At 39.7% G+C, this 26,134-nt stretch overlaps 2 protein-coding genes across 7 annotated transcripts; one reads left to right on the top strand and one right to left on the bottom strand.

Annotated features, from left to right (window-relative positions):
• Nucleotides 1-417: 417 nt before the first annotated feature.
• Nucleotides 418-9,418, bottom strand: LOC102793013 (bifunctional apoptosis regulator-like). Of its 5 annotated transcripts, none has more exons than XM_006804350.3 (9): nucleotides 9,398-9,418; nucleotides 7,422-7,731; nucleotides 6,411-6,509; nucleotides 4,984-5,077; nucleotides 3,816-3,988; nucleotides 3,590-3,734; nucleotides 3,242-3,421; nucleotides 2,760-2,956; nucleotides 418-1,822 (listed from the first exon to the last, which is right to left on the bottom strand). In XM_006804350.3, exons 2-9 carry the CDS (start codon nucleotides 7,721-7,723, stop codon nucleotides 1,630-1,632), a joined length of 1,383 nt encoding a protein of 460 aa, XP_006804413.1. In that variant the 5' UTR covers nucleotides 7,724-7,731; nucleotides 9,398-9,418; the 3' UTR covers nucleotides 418-1,629. The 5 variants fall into 5 exon arrangements, with proteins under 5 accessions (XP_006804413.1, XP_006804412.1, XP_006804414.1 ...); XM_006804349.3 differs by lacking the exon at nucleotides 9,398-9,418 and adding an exon at nucleotides 9,352-9,375; XM_006804351.3 differs by lacking the exon at nucleotides 9,398-9,418 and adding an exon at nucleotides 9,122-9,345.
• A 2,506-nt stretch (nucleotides 9,419-11,924) lies between these two features.
• Nucleotides 11,925-25,252, top strand: LOC102778659 (uncharacterized). Of its 2 annotated transcripts, none has more exons than XM_035913646.2 (12): nucleotides 11,925-12,429; nucleotides 15,843-16,005; nucleotides 16,107-16,534; nucleotides 19,496-19,697; nucleotides 19,980-20,032; nucleotides 20,319-20,469; nucleotides 20,557-20,640; nucleotides 20,748-20,822; nucleotides 20,935-21,021; nucleotides 21,103-21,180; nucleotides 23,443-23,685; nucleotides 24,108-25,252. In XM_035913646.2, the coding sequence occupies exons 1-12, from the start codon at nucleotides 12,421-12,423 to the stop codon at nucleotides 24,890-24,892; spliced, it is 2,358 nt and encodes a 785-aa protein (XP_035769539.2). In that variant the 5' UTR covers nucleotides 11,925-12,420; the 3' UTR covers nucleotides 24,893-25,252. The 2 variants fall into 2 exon arrangements, with proteins under 2 accessions (XP_035769539.2, XP_035769538.2); XM_035913645.2 differs by having other exon boundaries at nucleotides 20,554-20,640.
• The last annotated feature ends 882 nt before the right edge of the window (nucleotides 25,253-26,134 follow it).

Genomic DNA, 26,134 nt, shown 5'->3' with positions numbered 1-26,134 from the left:
GGCAATAGTTATTAGCTTTTACTCAATGACTTTTGATAGCTGATTGTTGATACAGTCTGTGTCTGTATCAGAACTTTGATGACTAAAACAAAAGAAAATGAAAAAACAAAGCACTGAACTCAAAAACATCAAATATACATATATATTTATTTTTGAAAAGTGAATTTCTTCACTTTAATATATTCTGTTCACGTGATGAGAAATATTTGAAATATTTTTAGATATTTGATTAACTTATGTCTCATGAAAATCATAAACCTGTATCTCACCTTATTAAAATATTTCCTAAGGTAGCAAAGGATTTTAAATCCAGACCCTTTAAAAATGTTGTTTTATGCACTCAGCAGTTGGTTGAGGCTCCTTTATCAGAATGAATCAGAATTTAGAAAGTCATGTATATGTGGCTATGAATACTCCTTCAGATTTAATATAAATCTTTATTTTGTAAAGTCTCATTCAAGAACAAAAGAGCACAAATAATAATAATAATAATGATGATGATCATCACAGTGTAAGATTTTTCAGTGCAAATGAACATGTTTAAAAAAACAAAAAAACAAAAACAAAACTAATTTCTGATTAGCTTGGTCCACCCATGAAATGGAAACGTATACTGTAATTTACTTGAACAATTTTTAAAAAGTGCAACAATATTTCTCAGCAGTGTGAGCAAATAAAAACAAAATATATATATAATATTTAAAAAAAAGTAGAAGTTTTATGCATTACCTAAACAAATTTAAAAAAAAAACCCACAATATTAAAAATTTCAAATCTAAGCATCACAAATCTTGTGAAGGCAAATGCTGGAACCGCTGGAACAAACTTCATAGAACATTTGCTCCGCCAGACTGTCTCTGTTTGCACTTGGAAGGGCGCTAAAGCCTGAGAGGCCAAACAGACTGCTGAACTACAAGCCTCACTTGACACTCAGTCATGTTACCAAACATCACAGAATGACTTCTCACACAGCTCTGTAGATCACCGAGATCACACTCACAGTGAAAATGTAAGAAATGCATCAGAATTTATGCAGAGTTATAAATACTGCTTCAGATTCTGGATGGAAATCCTGAAGCAGCCTGAGGTTATTTTTTCTAAAAGTAGATCACATGCCAGAATGATATTTGATAACAGATGCAAAAACATGTATCCTTACATGTCTTGTTCCAACTTCACTGACTCTGTATAAGCATAAAAACGCATGTTCTATTGGACTACAGCTATGCCAGGGCTACAAAGCTTTCAGCACCGCGTCGTGATTCCAATCTTTACTCCAGTGAGTGTTTAAACACGTCTTATCATTCCGCTTACCACCCCGGACCGTTTAGGCATCGTGGTTTCTGAATGCACTGTGGATACAAAAAGATCAACCCAAGTCAGACACTGTTACTCGTTTCTCACCTCATTGGTTTTGTTTCTCCTTCAGTAGTCCGGTGCCTCTATTGTTCAACACGGCAACCATCCGGCAGAGAGAGAGAGACAAATCAAGAACCAAGATAAAATTCCCCAACAGTAGATAAAGCCAGTCTTCAATGTGTTTACTGCTAAAAATAAACACTTCTCGTCAACTCATTTGCTGCAAATTGTCCCACATCAATTGGGCACCACCTCATCCAGTGCCGTCTGTCACAATGCTACTGTTTCAGGGTGCATTAACTGCTGCACCACCAGGTCGATATTAATGATGGGACTGAAGTAGAGTGCCCAGTAGAAGAGGCAGTTGCACACAAACTGCGGGACAAAAGGCCAAAGGAGGGCAAATGCAAATCCCTGAGTTAGCATTTTCCACAAGTGGCTCCACATCATTTGTGGAAGAGTCCTACAAAGAGAGGGAGGAAACAAGTGTTATAAAACCACTACAACCACTACTCAACAGCTATCAACCCAAATCTTGTACAGGAGATACTAAATCCAGTTCCAGGTAATACACAACAGACAGTATAAAATACGGTTGTAGTCTCTAGGTCTGAAATGTAAAGCCAAGGCAGAAGTGCCATAAATCTTTCTAACAGCCTGCAGGGGGCGACTCTGGATACAAAAAAAAACAAAAAAAAAAATGCAGTTGCATGTCTGTGCTCCATTTGTTTTCATTAGCCAATAGGTGATGTCACCATCACTACATCCACCTTTTATACCGTCTATGCATACAATTCAGAAAACATGACATTAATACAATGGTTTGCACAGAACTGCAGGCATGTTTATGCAGGTCCTGTTTTCCTTCAGCAGGACGGACTCCATGTCTTTCAGATAGATAATATTTACACTTAACCAGCATTTTAGGATTAAAAATTGACTTTTGGAGCTGCTGAGTTTCAGTGTTTATATTCCTGACTGGCAGGAATATGCACTTACTGTGTCTGGGTCTTATCAGTCACTGAAATCTAGTAAAAACATTTTTATCTAGGTTCACATACCCATTAATTTGGCACCAGAAAATGTTCCCAGTAACACTAATATGCCTTGTGATGACCAAAGTATGCCACGTGACCACAGTATACACATCTTTTATTTCAACTATCACTTCCTTCTCAAAGTTAGTATAACAAAAGTACAATCTGATCTTCCTTTTTGCCATAACACACGTACCCAATGACCGTAACTGTATTAATAACTAGATTTTTATTAGAGAGTATTTATCAAACTGTGCAGAACTCTCATCTGGATTGAGACAGTTTAAAATCTATTTCAGTGTTTGCATAATAAAAACAACAAGAGCAAAAAGAAAAATCACCCAACCTTCACACTGCATTTACCTGATCCTGGCTCTCATCCACAGCCTCCATAGGGCGCAACCTTCAAGGACAGACAGCAGCATGGCATTAACAATGATGAAACGGGATGTCCAGTAGTGAACGGCCAACCAGTCCCAAGCAAACTCTGCGATCAGCTGGTATGGAAGCAGACAGTATTTCACAAGAAACTCTGCCCATTGTTGCCAGCTGGGATCCACCTAAATTAATAAGTTTTAAAAAAAAACAGAAGAAAAAAAAAGGGGGGGCAGGAACAAAACAAAACATGTAACCTGAATAGTCATATGTATTGCACATGGAGCAAAGTTTAAAGAAGTCTAAGCATCTTCATGCTCACAGCGCCGTCTTAATCTAATTACCAGAAGCAATCACAGCATATAATTTACAAATAAAAGGTCCCCAGTGTTTTCATTTTCAGCTCGTTACAGTGTATTACAATTTATTATTTATGTGTCATTTCAGTGGGAAGTTTGTCTGGTTGGTACCTGTGAGCTGACAAAACTGCTCTCCACTGGTTGATCGCTGTCTGTGACGGCTGGACAACAAGTGTGCAGGAAGGGCAGGAAGGTCTCAGAGTAGTCGAACAAATACAAGTAAAAGATTGTGAGACGAGGGGAGCGCTTCAGTGCGTACAGCAAGAACAGAGACTTCCCCGCATTAGCCGCCTGACAGAGTGTGACAGAAACAGTAAAGAGACAGTTATTTAACTGTGGAAATGCAGATGTGCTGCTTTACCAGCAAAACACAATGTGCAACTTGTAAAGATGTCAATACTGAGCATCAGCATGTGAAGCAAACAACATCACGCCATTCTGACGCAGAAGCGTGGTCACCTTGTATTCCCAGAGGTTCTGCGGAGGTTTGACCCCAAGAGCTTTAACTCTTTCCAGTTCAGCCAGAATAACCCGTCTGTGAGCCGGATTTTCAATGCTGTAAGGCGATTTCAACAACTCGTCTTCTCCCAGCATCAACAGGAGCCTGAACCAGAGAAATTATCATATTGATTTTAAAAACATTAATGAATACATTTCTTTAAAAAATAAATAAATAATAATTCACCTTCCATTGACGTTCTCCTGCTGGAAGGGTTCTTTGTACAGCTGGGCCCAGGGACCCAGGTTTTCGAGCCAGGATACAACCTCTTCAGGTGTCCAGTGAGACACGGGCTTAGTGATCAGCAGGTCATGCTGATCCACTGGACCACTGCTCCAGTGATACACCAACACCATCACCTACAAACATACACAGAAACACTGGTCTGAATAGTTTAACCCAGGGGTGGGCAATCTCAGTCCACGAGGGCCGGTGTCCCTGCAGGTTTTAGATGTGTCCTCGAACCAACACAGCTGATTTAAATGGCTAAATTAGCTCCTCAACATGTCCTGAAGTTCTCCAGAGGCCTGGCAACGAACTAATCATGTGATTCAGGTGTGTTGACCCAAGGTGAGATCTAAAACCTGCAGGACACCGGCCCTGATGGACTGAGATTGCCCATCCCTGGTTTAACCATTACCTCACCTTGCAATAATAATCCAACATCACTAGATGTTGCTACATTTGTTTAACTTGAACCTGCAGCTGAGTTGGCCCAGTCTATATTTCCACAACAGATTGCCCAAAGCATCCAAAATAAACTGAGGCTTTGCAGAAATGACAACACTTAGTTCACCTAAGACGACCCAATAATCATCACCATGAACTGAGGTCAAAAACAGAACTATGTTGTAATCTGTTTACTTATTACCTGCACTGTACACACTCAGACATACATTTTCAGCCACGTGGCAAAACACAGGGGGACGTTGTTCCCAAGTGCCCCAATATTACATAATTTTGATGCTTTGGTTAAAAGACAACAAACTAAAAATTACAGGTGTTGCAACATGTAGGGTTAGGAATGTAGTAATGTTTTGATTCTAAAGAGGTCCACAATTTAGAGATGGAAAATCAGGTTATATTCAAAGTAACTTGGCACTAGCAACTGAGACTGAGAAGGACATGCCCTCCGCTAGTCACTTAGGGTACTAGGAGACACATGTTCAACGAAAGTATAAGTAAGACACAAGGCACTTTCAAAACGAGGAGCCGTGTCTACCTTACACATACCGTTTATGAAATCAGCACAAATCCTAATAAAAAGGGCAACTCATCATTGCCGTTGCAAGCAAATCCAGAAGGCAATGTTTAAGAGCAAGGAGGCATTTCTAACCTGATTGTGTGTACTTACGGCCACACATGTGAGTGCAGTTAGGACTCCAGAGAAGAAAAAGCCTGCTCCTTTGTGCTGGGTTGTCTTGGATCTACCCAGGTTGTCACCATATCTAAGATGAGGAAGACAAACATGAAGGATGGGCTTTGTAAAGCTGGCCCAGTTTCATTAAAAACCCAAAATAAATGAAGTACGTGCAAATAAATACAAGTGAAAAATGAAGGAGAAGTCAGGCAAGTTGGCACAGATGAGATCAGTATGGCAAAGGGTCAGCATTGAGTTTAAAGCTACTTAAAGTCAGTGTCAAACAATGGTGTGTGTGCTATGCTGTGTTTCAAGTACAAGGTAACCACAAGGAGGACAGACTAATGGAAGCTCTTTTTCCACAAAATCATTTTTCCCAGCTCACAGCCATCTTCTACGATTGGTTTGTGTGCTGAAGCAGCACTCACTCCTTCTGTGACATTACACAATCTGACCCACAGCCTGATTATGTGGATAAGTATGTGTGCACAATGTAGAAATGTAGTGGTTATCACACTGTTTGCCGTGTGACAATCACTAGGGCAAATTTGTTCTCTGTGGAAAATCTACAGCACTGAAAATTCAATCCCAAAACATTCCAGTCATGAGTCTCATTCATTCCAGGGTTAATAGATTTCTTTGCAAAGCGTAACGCATGAAACTGCAGCATCTGGAACTTAGTTAAGAAACGAAGGTGTGAGGAGCAAACTGATGGATCATCCATGGCTAAACCTCCTGTTGTACGAGCTTCCTTTGGGTCAGTCAGCATCATACTGAAGGATGGAGGAATGAAATCACTGTATCTGGTAAAGACCCAGCAGACAACTCATGGCTGAGTTAGTGAGTCTGCTCCACAGCCAGTTGTGGCTAGTGTGCATCTCAGGGTTAGCTCTTTGGGCTTCTGGAAAGCTGAATTTAAACCAGTCAGATTTCCCAGTGAGCATGATTAAGGTCACTGTCCACACCTCCAGATGTATCATCTTCCCTGTAGGATTTTCTTGGCAGTGTTTATTTGGATTTTTTGGCACCACCAGGCCATGTCAGCTTTGTAAATGAACAAATTATTCAGAATTGGTACTTCTTGGAGTTGCATTTACATTTACTCTCAGGGCTGCTTTAGCTTTGAGCCTCCGGAGTGCACCAGCTTGTAGGTGCTGTCTTTGGAGCAGGCTGTGATGTCAGCAAAAAGGATTAGTGAATCAAATGCTTCACGTTTGTTTGCAGCTTTCCTCTGATTACAGGAAGGTGACACTGAACCCAGTCTTTGGAAATCCCAGCTTTTCAACATGCATGCAATGTTAGACTGCCCATGGTGTGAAACGTTAGTTGCTAAATGGCTAGACTTGTTTTTAAATTGACAGTTTTCATGGACTTATATATATATTATATATATCTCAAAACATATTTGAGAATCAAAGTACCTCTGGAAAGCCAACAAGCTCCGGGAGATTTTGGGGTTTGCCTGGATTTCCGCTTTCCTCCGCTGTATGACCTCACCAAAAAGTTTGTCAGTTGCATCCCTAAAAGAAGATGATTATATCAGTTTGATATCTATATCAAACGAAGTAGGACTGATTTATCTCTGCGGAGCACATGAAGATAAACCACCTTGACACAGCAATGTCAAGGAAAATTTGTGGGCAATCTGATGAATACTTCTTTTTTTTTTTTTTTTTTTTTTTTAATTCAATGGAGAGACGAGTGTCTGAACGACATCTTCGATCTTGGCAGCTGTTTTCAGCTGCATCTGAGCGAGAACATTTCCACATCTTAAGTTGAAACATCAGTATGTCAATCAGTTGTCATGCATTTCTTATAAACCGCACGTCCTTACCACAGATCATTAGTTCCTAGTTCCTCTCATGTCAAAATATTTGTGTCTAACATTTGCTCTTGTGTCTTTCAGTAGAACAAAAGACAGGTCATGTGACTGCGAGCTGCGTGTATGAGCGAGAGTGAAAGTGAAACAAATCACAGATATTATTGTAAAAGTGTTCACCTCTAATGTGGAGCTCGCTGTGGTGAAAACATCACCAAGCTTTTTTTTCTCCATGAAACATAATCCTAAAAAGATTAGAGTCTTGTCCCAGAACTGAAATGGGGATCTTCTACCACTAAGAATAAGCATCAAACTTTGGGCTTAATGTACTCGATTTATTTTTAGGATTTACTAAATGACATATCAGCTAGTTTCTTCCCAGTCGTATATTGTGCTTTGCTCTTCAATAAGAGGTTATGGTGAAACAATAATGAATGTCTGCTTCTGGTGTAACTGCACACATCATTACTGGTCATCCAGACTTTCCAGTTCTTAATAAAGCTAACTAAGCAAGCTTAGTAGAAGTCGCCAGTAAGTCTCTGTGAGATGTGAATCAAGCAGCCAGAATATCAAACATTAACCCACTGATATGGCACAGCTATGAGAAGCATACCTCAGCAGTATGTTGATTTTAGGAAAGCCTTCCCACTTCTCCCGGCACTCTGGGCACTCATTCTTCTGCGAGGACTCCCACCATAGAGCGAGACAGTGCCGACAGAAGTTATGACCGCAGGTCAGGGTAGTAGGGTTGACCAAGATGTCATAGCAACAGTGACAAGAAAATTCATTTTCTGAGATGCCGCTCGCTGAAGACTTTAACTGAGGGGGATTGGAAGACTCGGATAAGAGAGAAGACTCATCCATTAATTCCTCCACACTGTCATCTGCTGTATTTAACTTCATCTGCTGCAACATATCCAAGTCTGAAGGAGACACAAGGTTAATAAGCAAAATCAGAAACAATATAACATTTTAGGTTTTAGGATATGGGTGCAAGCTGTAAATCAGGGGTTTCGAACTCAAGAAATATATTGTGCCCTTGAAGTTACGTTTTTTTGTTAGGGAGGACTGAGTTGTATAAACATGTACAAACATGTTGGATTGGCTGTGTTAGTTCAGTGAGAGAGTTATTTGTAAAACAAGAAGAAAACAATTTTCACTAGCAGTCAAACACTAATGTGTACACTTATGTCTGCATTAAACACTACTTTTTGGAAATAGGTGTCAGTGTTTTCTTGTTCATACTACTTGAGCACCAAAGTGGCCCTCCAATGAGATGACAGTGACAGCTCATTTAAGTTTCAGACCCATGCTCTAAATGCTTCACGTAGAAAAATGTTTACTTTTTTTAAAAAAAAGAAAAAGAGATAGCAGTACTTCCACCAAGCCTATCCTCGGCACTAAAATCCAAATATATTTGCCAACAACAGTTCTTTTAACATTTCAAAACTGCATAACTGGAAGGCCCTGTGCTTTGCTCCTGCTTGATTTAAGGGGTAAAGCGACCAGTTATGTTTTTGCTCAGTAAACCAATATTTTATAAACGAGAATCTGTTTTTCTGACATGACATTTCGAAACTCAAAACACTGTACAAACTGAAAACAGAAAGTAGTTAGCATTTTCACTGGATTTGACAGCTTTCGTTTCATTTCCATATCACGTTTTTAAACTCTTGCAAAAAAAGTGAACTTGAAAACTCAGTAAATGGCTAAAAATAAATATATCACCACACATCTGAAATCTAAAGTAATACTGCAAGCATTTAAAAGCAAACATCATAACCATAATTAGTTATGGCTGAGGAACTATGATTGAAATGAATTCAAAACTATGGTACTTGGAATAGGATGTCAGCAAGCAATTAAAGCGCGACTTCTGACTTAAAGGCAGCTAAATATGACAAGTACTTAAAAGTCACTTGGTTACGTATACAAACAGGAGCTCGTGACAGCACTCGGTCAAACAGTTCAACTTATTTGATTTTCAAATAACAAAGGGTAAACCATTACCAAGTCTGAATACATAAACAAAACAGACAGTTTGCTCACTTACTGTGACAGCACGCAGGTACAGTTTAACTGCCCTAGACGTTAGCTTCACTCTCTGATTAGCTAGCTAGTTGCTAGCTATGCGCTAGTTGCACATCGGTTACTGCTGATCTGTAAACATAGGTTAACTACAATTATTAGTACCAAACTGCGCTATCATTAGCTTCAAGGCTTACATGCTAGTAAGCCTAACTTAGCTCAACAGTACGCGCTGATTGCTAAGTTACTAACTGCTAACTGGTGTGGTTCAGTTGGCTAACCTACAGTTGTTACTCGCCTCAGGACTGGTCTCTGACAGGTGACCGACTGCAGGGTGGCATGACTATCCGGCTAATAACTAGATTGCAGGCTCATTTCGCGAGTAGAACTCAACGTATCCACCCACACACACACAGTAGCAGTTCTCGAGCAGTTCTGCTCTCTCACAGCCTCCTCCTGCAGTGGAAACCCCCACATGCAAGCAACCACAACCACGCACGCGCCTGAATGCGTACCTGCCACCCGCCTACCTCACAATGTCGTCACCGGTCACGCTCTCACCTATAAGGGGAAGAGGTCCGGTGTCCTCCTTCTAGGTAGAGTCATAGCTCCACCCAGCAGACCTGACTTTTTTAACGCCTGCGTCAGTTCAGCGCAGATCAGATCCTGAGGCTTATTTTTATTATTCCTCAGCACCACATTATAACATTAAAATACACACTAGCTTTTTACAGAGACCCTGTCGGATTTACAGTGAGTTATTATATTATCCTAAATCACCATCCTGATGGCAGAGTGGCAGAAAGTACCTGGCACAGTGTAATCGGTTCATTTTAGGCTGCTTTCACTCTTCTGCTTTACTACAGTAACCGGAAATAAATGTGCTTCTATTCCCTTGAAACACTGGTATTTTGCAGGTTAATATGAATAATAGTGAATATAATCAGACGACGAATAAGGTTTATAACTCGAACCCAATCGCGTAAAGTACTTCAAATTAGTCACAGCCTTTACTTGCTACTTTGAGTAGTCAGTAACTACTTTCTTTTTGTGCTTTTACTTCAGTCATCAATTGTGAGAGTTTTATTTCTACATTGTGATCATGTGTGGAAGCAAATGCATGTTTATTTTTTTAGGCAATGTCTCTCGTGAATAATCTTTTTTCCTGTCCCATAGTTTTTTCTCATCAAAATTTGTCTTATTTCATTTTAGTTTCCGAACTGATTTGAATACTTTGTCTGACTTTGTTTGAGATCTGAGACATTTTCAATAATGGATGCTTAAGTTTACTCCAGCTACTCCCGGAAAAAAGCTGAACTACTGTATTAGCATAATGATAAAAATAATACCAGTTGATGGGAATACAAACTCTAGTCTAACTTTTATTTTAATTCTAATTATACTCAGCTTGAATCTGAAGAAAAAGAAGGAAAATAAAAAAAATACAGCTCTATTTTCAGTTGTCTACATTGTAGAGGTTGGTTTCTAAACAGGAAAATGTGTACAGTGAGGAGTTAAAGTGGGATTCAGCAGGTGGAGGGACCCTAAAATTGGATGTAATGACTCAGTGTGGGGAAAAAAATCACAAATCACAATCATTTCTATTGAGAGCTCAAGTAGATTTTCTTATTGTACAGGCTGTGACCAGCTGATCTGCTCCTCTTTGTAGATGTTCAACCAGATGTCTAGCAGATGTTAGTGGATCTCAGCGGATCTCAGCATCATCATTTAAAATTCATATCAATGATACTCTGCTACACTTGATGTAACTTAACTCTGACCATGAAACCACGACCACTGCGCATCAGTCACAGACACTGTTCTTTACGTTAAACCCATCACAGTACAAAAAATAACCTGTTTATCCTGCAGAGGATTTTCATGTAGCCTTTAAATATCACAGTTAGTCTACCTCAGTTTGTTTTGCAGCATATTGTCCTATGTACAGACCCAGTAACTGGTTTAGACACATGAGGACTTTAAGTTTTTAATTTCCCTACCTTTAAATGTAACTTCTTATCTTCCTCTCCTATCCTGTTTCTCTTATCTTTCTCCATCTCTGAGTGAAATATCCTGTGAAATACAGCTGGACCTTTAGCTAGCAACACGCTGCACACAAACAGTTAGTATGTTTGCTGATGTTTATTGACCTGATAGAAACACTGCATTTAAAATCACCTGACACTTAAAAAAAGTCACTCCCTTTATGCTCCTCGTCTTCTGTAGTCCTAGCTAGATGCTGAAGTATTGCAACCGCAAGAAACAAAGCAAAACGAAAAACACATCATTTGTTGCAATTTCTTTAGTCAAAACTACAAAAAACACAAAAGATGGTAGTTTGAGAGGCATAAACGTGTTTTTGCACCAACATGCCCAAAGTCTGCTATCAGATTACAAATGAAATGCTAATGTTTTCAGTGTTCTCTGATGAAGAAGATATGGGTGTATAGGATTTCTCAAATCTTTGCGTTCTGTTTTTATTTACATTTGACCCAGCATCACAGCTTTTTGGGAATTGGGGGTCATAAAATATTATTGTCAAGTAGCAAAGCTTTTGGAAACACTCAGAAATATGGTTCGTCAGTGAACCAGGGAAAGGATTTTACCTCACATATTTCAACAGGCTACATTTCAGTCTGCAAGTGTGCAGCAGGAAATAATAGTAATAAATTATCAGGAAAGTAGTAAATATGCATATTTGTATATAGCTATTTCACTTTCAGTGTGACTGCTTATGGTAATGGACAGGTTGATAGATGAGATCAGGCAGGAGTTTCCATAGACTGTGATGTTTGCAGACAACATTGTGATCTATAGTGAGTAGGGAGCAGAAGTGAAAGAGTGAAAAGGAAGGTTTTTAAGATGGTAATGAGACCTGCTATGATATATGGTTTGGAGACATTGACAAAAAAGCAGTAGGTGAAGCTGGTGGTGGCAGAGTTGAAGGTGCACGAATTGTTACTGGGAGTGATGAGGATAGGCAGGATTAGACATCAGAGGGACAGCTCAGGCTGAGCAGTTTGGGGGAAAAGTTAGAGACGCAAGGATGGCAAGGTTTGGACATGCGCACAGGAGGGATAGTGGATGCTGAAGATGGAGCTGCAGTCAGGAGGAATAAAAAGAAGGATGTAGTGAAGGGTTGGGGTATGTCGGATGTGACAGAGGAGGATGCTGGGGATAGGGTGAGATGGAGGCAGATGATCCGCTGTGGCGACCCCTAAAGGAAGCAGCCGGAAGAAGAATGAGAATAGGAAAGATGTCTGAAAAAGTGGAGGGCAGAAAATGGATATTTAATTTTGTCATCTGTCTGTAGAGATGCACACCTTGTAATCACGGGGAGGCAGTAATTCAGCAGCAGCAATTTCAGCGTCGAAGAAGAAGAGGAGGCGGAGTAGAAGAAGAACCGCTGTTTAAAAAAAAAAAAAAGGAAAAAAGTGGTGGCGCAACACAGTTTAGCTAGCACAGAGTGCACGGTTAGTTCATGACAGCTGCTCCCATCCGGAATAACGCTTGTACTTAACCCCGTGTGTAGCTCGCCCTGTTTCTCCTATGACATCCTTCACAGTCGGCTCCGACCTCGCACTATGTTTGAGGTAACGTGACAGCGCAGCTGCTTTCAGGCTGTTACTGTGCAGCTGGCTGCAGTTTGCTGTAGCTGGTGTAGTTAACCAGTTAGGTAAATGCACGTCGTAAACAGGTTATCCTCATAGGTCAGGGACACCGTATTAGTTGAGAGTGCACCGGTGTGGACTTGATGTTAACCTTCTTACGTTAATGCACAGAACCAATTATGTCATTATAGCTTTAAAGCTAGCTTGTTAGCAAACGGTAATTGTTATTAAACAAGGCAGAGCTGCATTCATTAAGATAGTACAATGACTTATACACTGCGACTGACTGATGGAGACGTGGAGGCATATATTCAGCGTCCAAGTGAAATAGTCAAGAATATTTTTCTGCAGGGGATAAGGCAAGCAAACGAGACAAAACAAGTTTATTTTGAAAGGCTTTTCAGGTTGCTGACTCTTGGAGCACAAGAAAGGTCTACACAGAACTTGCTGCTAAACTATTAAACTAAATCTAAATCTCTTGAAATGGATTGTTTTCATTTTACAATTGTATAAGAGAAATATTTTTACTTTTGTGAATTTAGAAACTTGAGAAAGCGTTTTTCTTTTCCCGGACACTAATATATAACTATCAGAATAAATCCAGGTTAATTTTTGGCCACGTTTCAGACTGTGTTAGAAAATATTCTGCAGCACTTAAAACAGAAGTTTAACATTATCCTGCAGGAATGCTTTATGGTAGGAAAGGTTATAATTTTACCAGGGTGGAATAATATAGACCACATTACATTTATGTGAGTTGGTCGGAAATTATGTGTGTGCAGTCCACTTTTTAGCCTCATCAGCCTAAATGAATTGAGAAGGAAGGGGGAAAAGGTAATATTTGGAGCATACAGTATTTAAGTTGGGTTACGTTGAACTGTAACAGCAGATTCTTGAAGTCGTTCATACGTCCAGTTAAACGGGTTAAGTGGGATTCACAGATGGTTGTTTCGTTGATGATGGTTGGTTGATTTTAGGCCAGTTTTAACATGTTTCATAATATATCTGCTAAATGTACTCTAACATTGTCATATCGAGGCTGTGTACTCATCATCTGTTTTCAAAAAACAAAAAGTGAACTTTTAGAGTTTATGTTTGAGGTGATTTCCTTTTCGTGATGTGTGCGGTTACAGCCTGTGGCTCAGGTGTATTGTTTCTTAACATTATATAATTAATGCACAATTATATAATGTTTACATTATACAGTATTAGTACCAGTATATCAGTATTGCACTTAACGAGAAGTATACAAGTTAAAGAAGAGACATATTTCAGTTATGTTGTTACTGTTGATGTTGCATAATTTGTCCACCAGGGGGCACTCTGAAACGTCCACGTTGGTAACGTGTTTGGAACGGCATGCCAGCTGATCCAAGCAGATCGAGTTATCCACGACTTGTTATAACAATAAAACAAGATGGCTATGTTAGTAAGGACTCATAAATAACAAACCACAACATATAATCTCAGTGTTTCATCTGTCTGACAGAAAAAGCAGCTTTTATATCAGATTTTTAAAAGCACCAAATATCGGCTTCTGTATTGGTCTTAAAAAATCAGTCGGGCTGTAGAAAATATTATATCAGATGTTTATTCAATTCAATACAAAATTTATTTGTATAGCACATTTAAAAACAACAGAGTTGACCAAAGTGTTTCACAATCGGTTAAAAACAAGAGAAAACAATAGAGAAACAAATACAGATAAATTAGAAACAAATACAGATAAATAAGAAGACAGTGAATTAACAATAAAAACATAAAACAGGCCTGATGGTACTCATACTGAACTCGAATTAAAAGCCAAACAAAAAAAGTGAGTTTTAAGATGCGTTTTAAATGACTGAATAGACCAGGGGTGTCAAACTCAAATACACAGTGGGCCAAAATTCAAAACTGGAACAAAGTCGCGGGCTAACATTAATATTTATTGAAAAAAAAAAATCTTCCTCTAGATATAAGAATGAATCTTTTCTTATGGACTCAAATAAGTTTTGCTGAAAAACTGAATATGGAACAAGCAAAGCTTAATACTAAACAATATATATATTAGCTGTATAATACCAGTAGGCCAGCTCTAATAGTAATTTGATATGGCTTCCCGTGGGCCAGAGTTTGACACCTATGGAATAGACTCTGAAGTACGAATCTCCTCTAGCAGATTATTCCAGAGTCTGGGTGCTGCTACTGCGAAGGCCTGATCTCCTCTATGCTTCAATCGAGACCTTGGTTGTGCTAAGAGCAACTGGCTAGATGATCTCAGTGCTCTTTTGGGGTCATACATGTTGAGGAGTTCGTTTAAATAACATATTATTTAAAACTTTAAAAGTAAGTAAAAGAATCTTAAAATCAATACAATATTTTACAGGGAACCAGTGTAAATTTGCTAAAACTGGCGTATGGCGTATTAAATTAGATGCATCCATGTTGTAAGAGTGGTAAGAGTTTTCTTTATTCTTGCCGTCATTAATCTAAGTAGTTTTACTTGTTTAACCTGAACTCTCGAGTCTAGGATGTAACGCCATATTATGTAATCACTTGACAAAATGCAATATCACTTACATTACAGTCATCTTCAAATGCTTCTGGGTATCTATTTGGGCAGATATTTTGAAGCATTACCTAAATTAAATTAACCTCATTTCAGTGGTCAGTTAGCCATAAAAGCAGATATAAGGTCAACTATGAAATTTGATAAAAGCTGCTCAAAATGTTCGCTGACTTTTTAATCTAGGTTTGTTTGAGTGTCATCGCTCTCTCTTCTTATGTTTGTATTGTAGGGCCTGTTACAAAATGGGGCAGCACGGTGGTTAGCACTGTTGCTGCACAGCAAGAAGGTCCTGAGTTCAATTCCACCATCAGGCCGGGGTCTTTCTGTGTGGAGTTTGCATGTTCTCCCCGTGTTTGCGTGGGTTCCCTCCGGGTACTCCGGCTTCCTCCCACCGTCCAAAGACATGCAGCTTGTGGGGATAGGTTAATTCATTAATCCAAATTGCCTATAGAATGTGAGTGCGAATGGTTGTCTGTTTCTGTGTGTTAGCCCTGCGACAGACTGGCGACCTGTCAGGGTGTGCCCTGCTTCTCGCCCTATGACAGCTGGGATAGGCTCCAGCGCCCCCCACGACCCTGAAAAGGATAAGCGAATGGATGGATATTACAAAATATACAAGTTGCACTTTATTGATGAAAGTATAAAGTTGTTATCTGTTTTATAATTGACCAAAATGGATGTTTAACTGCTGTATTATGTCAAGTAAAAGTATTCAAAATGATTAAGTTATTGTAATATAAAAATAAACAGTAGCTTCTGATGGCTTTATATAGCAGCTCTTTTTTCTTGTGTGGAACTTGAGCTGTTGTAGAGTAGATGACCTGTTTTTCCTTCTATTTGATAGGATCCTGAACTTCAAGGTCCTTTATCACTGAGTCTGAATGAAAACTGCAGTGACCAGTCTTCCCCCAAAAAAGCACCGGGAAGCCCCGACTACACCTGTGAGATTCCAGAGATCCGAGTAATCATCAAAGAGGAAGAGGATGGCTGGACTGTGAGTGAGAATAGTGAGTGGAGAATCTTGAATTATAGCTTCTCTTCACTACATGATACACACATCGTTGCTCTTGGTGATTTTTCACTTTTTATTTTTATATATTAAACACAGATGAGAGCCTCAGCTCAGAGAGAGAAAAAGAGGATGCTTCTGTAGACGCCTGCCTTCCCCACCAGAAAGCGAGTGGCGTGGAGAGCTCTGCTTCATATGGCGTGAAGAAACCCCAGAGAAGATGTGCAGCGGAGAAACGGTTTGAGAAGCCTTGCCCTGACACAGAGAGCCTGCAGAGACACAAGCTCGCTAGCTCCGATGAGAAACCGCAGATTTCCTACAAATGTGGGAAGGCATCAGGAAACGTGACTGTACATCAGTGCAATAACACAGGAGAGAAACCCCTCTCCTGTCCAGGACGGGACATGACCCCCGGTCACAAAAGGAACGTGAAATCCCATCAGGAGCACTGGGACCGAGACCAGAGAGCATCTTTACACACAGAAGAAGAGCTACAGCAGACCGAAACGTCAGCACCTTGCCAAACTGTATGTTGTTTTAGATTTTGTAGATGTTATGAAAAGATCAACACATGAAGTTTTCATTGTTTTTTTTTTTTTTAGTTTAGTAAATTTTATTTATGTGTCATTCGTGAATGCATTTATAATGGCCCAGTCGGCCTCGTGCAGGAAGGTGTACATGTTTGTTCTTAAAGATCAGGTCTTAAAACTCATGTGACCATTAAAACTCATCCCTCGTGTTCATGCTGCCCATTAAAAGATCACATTCTGTTGTTTTTGAATATGAGTACAGAATCAGTCCTTGTGCTGTGCGTCTCAAATCAGTTTAGATCTCACAGGTTTAGATCTGACAATTTGCTAGACACGATCACATGGTGACAGTCAGGAGTAAAAACTCCCTTTTAACTAGAAGAAATCTATATTTTGCTATTTTGACTGCAGTGGAGGGACGATGATAAGACGAGGACTTTGTAACATTGCTTACATTATAAACACTTTAGGAAGGGATGTTTTTGTGTGGCGCATACTAAAGGAATGACATGTTGTTTTAAGACTGACTCAAAGAATGCAGCTTTTAATTTTCCCTTACCAAAAGTGGTCCAGCTCTGCTGTGTTAAGTACAAAAAAATGTTACTAGAAGAAATCTTCAGTGTTTTCTTCATTTTTAATTCTCTCGTGCCCTTTTTTTAAACTCTGTAAGCGATTGCTTCTTTATGTCACGGTGTAGTGCTGCTCTGTTGGAAGCTGTATAAAAGCAAAGTGAATTTTGAATTTCCCACTATTTTTCAGACCTTGTTTTTTTTTTTTTTTTTTTACCTTTTTTCCCCTTAAAATTTAGAAACAAAATGCTTATTTGTCCTAAGTTTTGACTGCATGACTTGGAAGTTTCCCAGTGTGAGACTGCTTTTTACAGTTTTTAACTTTTGAAACTAAAATTGGATGTTTTGGATCAGATGGGAGAAAACAGCAATGATAAGTGTGGTTAGTTGTATAAATAAGACATGCATTTTGTTATATTTAAATTAGTAGTAATGCTGGAAAATCTGTGCGCTTATATTCTTCTTGCTATGTTTTGCACGTTGGGAAATTAACTCCCACCTCTTACATGCAGTATTGTCACTGCACTGTCTGTGTAAATACAGAGAACACTTTCTTTTTATTCCAAAACCCAGCTCACGCTGACGTAACACGCTCATAAATCTGGCCCTTTGGGTTCAAAATACTAATGATGACTTTCCACAAATATGAAGCTACTCTCTAAGAGGCTTCATTAATCTTGGCGTTTTTGCAGTTGAATGTTTGATGGCTCCAATTTGAAATACCACATGCGTTTGGGCAGAGGATGAGAATAGGAAGTTGTTTTTGTGTGAGGCCCTTTGTTTCAGTCGGTCCAGTGAGGTCCGGTGTTTTTGGACAGTGACACACTCTTTGCAGTTTTGCCTTTGGATTTGAAATCAAGCATTCAATATGTGATTGAAGTGCAGAGTTTTAGCTTTAATTCAAGAAGTTTAACAAAATGATGTCTTTAACTTTAAGAATGCAGGCTTAAAATCATTTGACAAACTAACATAATCCTAAATTTAATGGTTGTTTTTAATACTTGGATAACAATTCTTTGCAGTCATGACTGCCTGAAGTCTGGCAGCCACGGACATCATCAAATGCTGTGTTTCCTCCTTGAGATGCTCTGCTTGGCCTTTACTGCAGATACCTACGGGTGTTGGTTGTTTGTGGGTCTGTTTGTTTTCAATCTGATCATTGAGGAATGTTTCATTTATTTGCATTGAGAAACATTTGGGTTGCTTTTGCAGTTTGCTTTGAGTATTAATGATTTACACCGTAAAGCACTGTCCAGTCAGTTTTGCAGCATGTGGGTGAATCTGAGCAGACAGTGTAGCCCTGCACACATCACAATTCATCCTGCCCCTTCTGTCAGCGGTCACATTATCAGTAATCACCTGCTTACATTGGTTAATGCCATAATATTGTCTCCACCATCATCATTGTTTGATAGATGATGTGGTATGCTTCAGATCATGAGCTGTTTCTCTCTTCCATACTTTTCTCTTCCTATCATTCTGGTACAAGTTGAGCTAAGTTTCACTCAAAGCATTTTTTTTTTCTGAACTGTGGAGACTCATTTTGATGTTTTCTGGCTGATTTCGTTTTCCTGTTCTTGAGTGTAACCAGTGGTTTGCACCTTTCTGTAAACCCTCTGCACTGCATTCATGTAGGCAGAAGCTGTTTGCCTTAACCAAGGAAAGGATTCGTCTCATAATGATATGGTTTCCGAAAGAGACTCAGGCGCAGTCCAGGGTATTCCTTTAAGCGAAGAACAGTGCGTTTATTCACAGTGAACACAATCACCAAGTGGCTATATACAACGTGCAGGGGAAACGGGTCTGGGTCGCCAGGGTCCATGGGAAACAGGGTTAGGGGAAAAGGTGCTCCACACTTTCTGTACAAAAGGCTCCTCCTCAGTCACTCCTCTCAGAATCTGGTTCCAAAAACGATCTAAACACAAAAGGTCGGGACCATGACACATAAGTGTATCTACCAGGAGGCTGAGGCGTAGCGCTGGCCACTGCCAGCATTTTTTCCCCCTTTTGGACTCAAATAAAAGGATAGCAAATACAAATTCAACAATGAAAAACAACTCCAGATACTTCATCTGCCTAATTTGTCATGGAATAACAACATAATGGACCTTTTACTCTTAGATTCTGAAAATGGGAAACAATGTATAAAATTGGATGGCTATAATTTCTACATGGTTAATGCAATGCTTTGGTTTAAACCCCCTGAATTAAAGCTGCAGGTCTGTCAGTTGAAATCCACCAGTAGTGGTGTAACGAGTAAACATGACAAAAAATGTTTCATTGTCCAGAACCTGCAGATAACTTTGTCATTGTCATAGCTTCTTCACTTCCTTTCGACAGATGTGCTGTGATGTCGTGAATTCCTTTTAGCTCTGTTTTCTGTTTTTAGAATTCTCCTAAACGTAAGCACCCGAAGTCACGCGGGCTCAAGATGGCATCTGAAAACTTAAACGACCAAACGCTACATTTGACTGTAAGACTGCATGCAGGGGAGGAGGAGGAGGAGGTGGGCGAGGAAGAAGAAGAGGAACAAGATGAAGAGTTTGGAGGATTAATCAACTCTGATGGAGAAGTGGTTGAATGGGATTCTGGTGAGTTATCAGCACCGCAGTTTTAATGAAAACCCACGACAAACAATACTCATTTATTTACACAAGGGCCCTTCCTTGATTCTGTTTCTCATGTGAATTTGTAAGCTTATTGGCTAAAGAATATCTTAAATAACAGAAGAAATGCATTTATAATCTTTCCCAGATACTCACAGCACTCATAGTTTGCATTTAGTTTATCACTACATTGACATTCCTTCTTTGTCTGGATTGCAGACTGTCAGTTTTTTCTTTAGCCTAAGGTAACTGTTTTGATTTTTACAGCAGGCAGCTCTGACCGAGGCTCTGATTTCTCAGCAGGTCCTCCACCTAGCAAGGTAATTCATTTTAACACAGTTTATCAGTTTAATGTCTAAGATTGGGTAATTACTGCATCTCAGTCACCACGGGAGTGCTTAGTCTTGTAGTGTCGACTGTTGGTGTCATAAATCAAATCAAAATTGCTCATTTGCATCTGCAGCACCACTCTTTGCCTCCTGCCCTACACAAACCTACTGCCACTGAATAGTTGGGATGTTGTACATACAGTAGTTTAAAAACTGACTGTCAGGGAAGATTTTACAGGTGGGCTTCTGATGTTTTTTAATGATTGTGATCATGCAGGAGTCTCAGCTGCGAGGCCAAAGCCAGAGAGACAGCAGCAGCCCGACGCTCATCATGGAGGTTGTTTCTGTGGGGGAAGATGAAGAAAGGGAGGACGCAGAGGAAAAAACTATAGGGGCAAAGATGAATGCTGCCTCCCCCTCATACTGTGGTAAACACAAGTGAAGGAAAACCAAAAAACTGTTAAATAATCATCACATTTGGTCCTGAGGTTATTTTGTTTTGCACTTGTTAGCAGAAAAAAGACCAAGAAGAACTAAAAAGGTTCCAGTAGTGTATGTGGAGAACTCAGACACAGAGCTAGATGTTCCTGCAAATGCTGGTGAGTGACATGAAGTAAAAAGGTAGCACTCGTGGCACATTTAGAAGAGATGGAAGGAGACCATCAGTGTAATAGATTTCTTTTCCACTTTTTTCTTCATCCGAAAGCAAAACGAAGAGGCAGAAGAAAGATTTCTCAAACTCCACTGTTGCCAGCTGAAGATTCAGAGACAGATGCAGGAGGTCAGTGAGTGATTCTTGTGTTTTCTACTGCAGCTTAACGTATGTTAACTACTCTGAAGTTACGTTATTATGACTTCATAAGTCATAATTAGTCTTTTTCTTTATCTTAAAGTATCACAGCGTACCCGAAGAAAGAGAAATTTGCATGCAGCGGCAGAACCGGAAGAATTAAACTCAAAAACTGCCCGCCATGCTGCTGGTAAGAAAAGAAAAAAATAAGCTTCAGATATTTGCTTATATGCTGTGATTCTTAAAATCTATGACTTAATTTTTTCAACAGCAAAGCGACCGTATAGACGAAGGAAAGATACCAAAACATCTGGTGAAGCAGAAGGAGAGAACATGGCTGTTTCACCAGGTAAGAAATAATAAAATGACCTAATCAGTGAATAACCAGCTCAGTGTTCAGCTGAGGTACTAAAATGGTGTTTTCTGAAAACCCAGAAAAGCTTTTCTGGTTCAATGCTCATTTAAAAAAAGACTGAGGAAAAGTGGAAAAAATTTTGTGGTCAGGCAAATTGAAATTTGAAGTTCTTTTGGAAAATATAGATGCCACGTCCTTTGGACTAAGGGAAAGGGACCGGGCAGCTTGTTATCAGCTCTCAGTTTTAAAGCCTGCTGTGATGCTATGTGGGTGCATTAGTACCTGTTGAATTGTCAGTTTGTGCATCTGGAAGGGCACCATCAGTGCTGAAAGGTATAAACAGGCTTTAGAGCAACATACACTCCCATTCAGAAATCGTTTTGAGGGAAGGCCTTGCATATTTCACCAAGACGGTACTAAACTGTATACTGCATCTATTACAACACCATGGCTTCATTAGTAGAGACTAGATTGGGACAGTATTCCCAAAAGTCCAGTAATTGGTCACCTCAGGTCCCACATGCTCCCAGACACTGTTAAAAGAAGAGAGAATGATACACAGTGGGAAAAACAGCCCTGTTTCCCACTGTATCATTTTAAGAAATATGTTTCTTGACATGATACATTTCCTTAGTTCGAGACATTTGATATGTTTTCTAGGGCTGTTCGATATAACGATATATATCGGATGACGATATAAAAACGTCTATCGTTTCATTTTACGCTATCGTTTGTTTCGTGGTGTAAAAATAAACTGTTTACAGCAATATTTTTTCATCGTTTTGATGGTCACTGTAGTGGTTATATTAATTTCCTAAAGTTCTCTCTTTCTCTTATATTTAATATAACCACACTACTGACAGACAAGCAACTGTTTTTATGCGTTGTCTTTAGCAACAACAACAATGGTAAAACCATTGCGTGTCCGCTTGTTTATTTTCCACATAAATCTTTCACAATAAAGCTCAAGATCCTGTTGAGACTTTTCAAAATAAACTGAATCACGTGAAAGAGTATGCAGAGTATTTATGGATGAGAAGCAAAAAAGAGCCGCCAGGTGCTAAAAAATAAACCTTAGATTCAAATGTTAGAACAGGCTGTTCCCCGCAGCACGCCGTGTAATAAATACTCACAAAGAAAACGGCAGCCGTTACAACTTATGTCTAAAAATGTATAGCTTCATGCATCGGTTAAAACACTCGACTCCAGGTACACGACGCCCAGCTGGAAACACTTCACGCAAGTCGAGCTGCCCGAGATTCACAGAATTTACAGAAAATGTTCGATTTTTGTGATTTATGTTGTTATCGGACGATAGATGTCTTATATCGGGATATGAGATTTTGGTCATATTGCACAGCCCTAATGTTTTCTATGTTCTGTTGAGAATATAATATGGGCTTATGGGAATTGCAAATCATTGCATTCAGTTTTTATTTCCACACCAACTGTTTTGGAATTGGGTTTGTACAAGTACTATATATATTTCAATTGTGAACATACCCAAGCCAGTCATACTTAGTGTTGTACTGTATCCTGTGTTATTGGTGTGCTTTCACAGAGAAAACACACAAAGTGTCTTTAGCTGTCATCCTTATGCTAAGCAGGTTACTGCTTACTGGACGTCCTCTGTAAACCTTAGAGATGGTTCTCTGGGAAAATCCCAGTCAATCAGGAGCTTGTGAAATACTCAGTCTGGCACCAGCAACCATGCCACATTCAAAATCACTTAAATGACCTTTCTTCCCCATTCTGGTGCTTTGTTTAAGCTTCAGCAAGGCTTCTTGAAGATGTCTACGTGCTTAAATGCGTTGAGTTGTTGCCATGTGATTGCCTGATTAGATATTTGCATTAAGGAGCAGTTGAACAGATGTATCAAACAAAGTGTCTGGCAAGTGTATAGAGTATAAGCGCTTTTCTAATGATAATTTCAGTGTAAACAGTTTGGAAGCATTTAAAGACAGAATATTATCTGAACATGTCTTCAACATGCAACAGAAAACAGGCCTTTAGAGTCTCTACTCTTTCTTTATATGCATAATGAGTGTAGGGGTAATGAGATCTGTATATAAATGTCTTCGGGCCAAAATGTTGCTGCTTCTGTTTTTCATTCCTGTAGGTGTCAGATATGTAGGATTGGTTTGACTTTGAACAGATCGTTTTGAAGAAGACTCCAGTTTGTGAGCTACGCGTCATGTTTGAGCTTTAAAATAGAAGCCTAACCTTGTAATTTCCTCTTGTTTTCCATCTCCATAGGCAAGAAGCGCCCTGGCAGAAAGATGATCTGTGTACCAATTGAAATACCTCCTGAGCTCCTGAAGAAACCCAAAGAAAAATTAGAGTACCACTGCTCAGTGTGTGGCAAAGAATTCCCACATGCCTACAAACTAGAGCGGCATGAGCTGATCCACACAGGAGAGAAACCGTACTGCTGCTCCATCTGTGGCCGTGGTTTTAACCAGAAGGGAAATCTCAAAACGCACTACAAAGTCCACTTAGGTGAGAGCTGCTAACAATGCAAATATAATACTTGATAAGCCAGAAGCATTGCATTGCACTGTTGCAATGCAATGGTGGCATCTTTCACTACTTTTAACATTGGCACTGTGTTTTATTTGCTCCAAATGCATTTTATCTTGGAACTGAAAATGCATGATTTATAGTTTTTCAGAGCAGCATTTGCCATGTATACTGCTGATAGATTTGTCTTGGTCATTAACTAGGAAAATTGTAATGATTAGTATATAATAATTAACCAATTTAAGTCTTGATCTCCTACCTCTTAATCCTATGACCTGAGTTATTTGCACTTTTACCCCAATGTAAAAGTGAGGTAAGCCTAAACGTCTATGAATTGCAGAGGTTGTTATACCTCAAAGCAAAAGAGTAAAACATGGTTTGAATCTTCCACTTCTCTGTAGGTCGTAAGGGTGCTGTGGATTTTGATGATGAGGTGAATCCCATAGCGTCAGAACTCTCTGAATATTTAAAATCCCTGCCTGGTGAGTCCAGGATTCGATCATCCCTCCGTTGCCTGGAATGTGGAAAAGACTGTGACAGTCATTCAGCTTTGCAAGCACACCACATCACTTCACACACTCAGACAGCCTCTGAATCGGGCCCCGTCAAGCCCGGCGCACCACCTCTTCTCTTCTGCCGACGCTGTGGCATTCAGTTTAGTGAAAAAGAAAAGCTGGAAGAACACATGAAGACCCACATCAAGGAGAAGCCCTACTCCTGTCCCGACTGTGGCAAGAGGTTCATTAACGAGAGCTACATTCAAATCCATCAGCGCATCCATACTGGGGAGAAACCGTTCCTCTGCTCTCAGTGCGGCAAAGGATTCCATACTGCCTCCTCCCTCAAGCTGCATGAAATGCAGCACTCCGGGGAGAGACCGTTTGCATGTTCCATTTGTGGGAAGACATTTCGGATTAACTCTTACCTAACAGCGCATTACCAGACCCACATTAAAGACAGGCCATTCATTTGTAGCATTTGTGGGAAAGGCTACTCCAGAGCAGAGGAATTAAAGGTGCACCACAGACTTCATACCGGAGAGAGACCCTACGAGTGCGGGGATTGTGGGAAGAGTTTCATTTATCGTCAGGGCCTTCGGCAGCATCAGCGCACACATGCTGGAAGACGCATCGGGCCAACCAGACAGCTTGGTAGACCAAAACAGCAGGCCAGGCTTGACATCTAACACTTAATCTATTGATGAATTTTTGTTGTTAACCGTGTTTGAAAGTATTGCAGTAAATTGTGTTTTTCTTCCTTCCATTCCTCACAGCTGCAGAAAAGATGATTACTGTGTCTAAAAAATGTACACCACAGACTTCCTGCGGGTTGCCAAGCGTTTGACTGTTTGTTGTGTGGTTTTTCTTCTATCCATGTTTTCTATTCATGTTTTTATTTACCACCACTTGTAGCTCATCTGTATAAATTTGAGTGCCTTTGTAACCTGCATGCCAAATACTAATTAATGTTTAAAAAAAAAAGATCATGCACTATATCCTTGATATTTTAAAATCCATGTTGATGGAATACAGACATTTTTAAGAAACAGAGATTGTTTGTTTTCTGTATTTGATATGGCATATTCATATCAGACTACAGGCTGAATTTGACAGATGGTTTCTCTCAAAAGCTCCACCAGCCAGGGTGCCGGTCTGGCTCAGTGGGTGAGCCTGGGATGAGTTAACAGAAGCTATGACTCATTAAACTTGGCAACATTTTCCCAGTCTTCTATTGTCCAATTTTGGGAAGCCTCTTTGGACTGTAGTCTCAGTTCCTGCTCTTAGCTGGCAGGACTGGCACTCATTGTGGTCTTCTGCTTCTGTAGCCCTTGTGCGTCAAGGTTCAGGGATGCTCTTCTGCATACCTTGGTTGTAATTTGTGGTTATTTTAATTACTGTTGCCTTCCCACCAGCTTGAATCAGTATGACCATTCTCCTCTGAGCTTTGACATCAACACAATAGTTTCAGTCAGAGAACTGCTGGTCACTGAATGTTTTCTCTTTAGTTGACCATTCTTTGTAAACCCTAGAGATGGCTGTTTGGGAAATCACAGTAGATGAGTAGTTTTTACTGAGACCAGTATGTCTGGCCCCAACAATCTTACCAGGTTCGAAGTCACTTAAATCACCTTTCTTCCTCATGATGTGTACATGCTTAAATGCAAGTTGTGGCGACATGATTGGTTAATTGCGTTTTATAATTATTACTTTTACAGTGCAATCACCACACAGTTATACTTTTGGTGTCTTATTGTCAGTAACAGGAATGCAATAAATATTCTGAGAACGCACACACACTTATCCACATAAATAAAACACAGACTCAGCTTAACACAGACTCGTTCCATATCAGCTGACCAAATTTTAAAAAAATTCCCAGCCTCACCATCTCTGATTTGGCTTAAAACATTCCAGGATAATGATGCACT

Source organism: Neolamprologus brichardi, chromosome 6 (assembly GCF_056152115.1).
Source record: "Neolamprologus brichardi isolate AB-2024 chromosome 6, ASM5615211v1, whole genome shotgun sequence".
NCBI lineage: Eukaryota > Metazoa > Chordata > Actinopteri > Cichliformes > Cichlidae > Neolamprologus > Neolamprologus brichardi.
The sequence above is the reverse complement of the archived record's forward strand: the minus strand, read 5'-3'. Positions and strand labels throughout refer to the sequence as shown.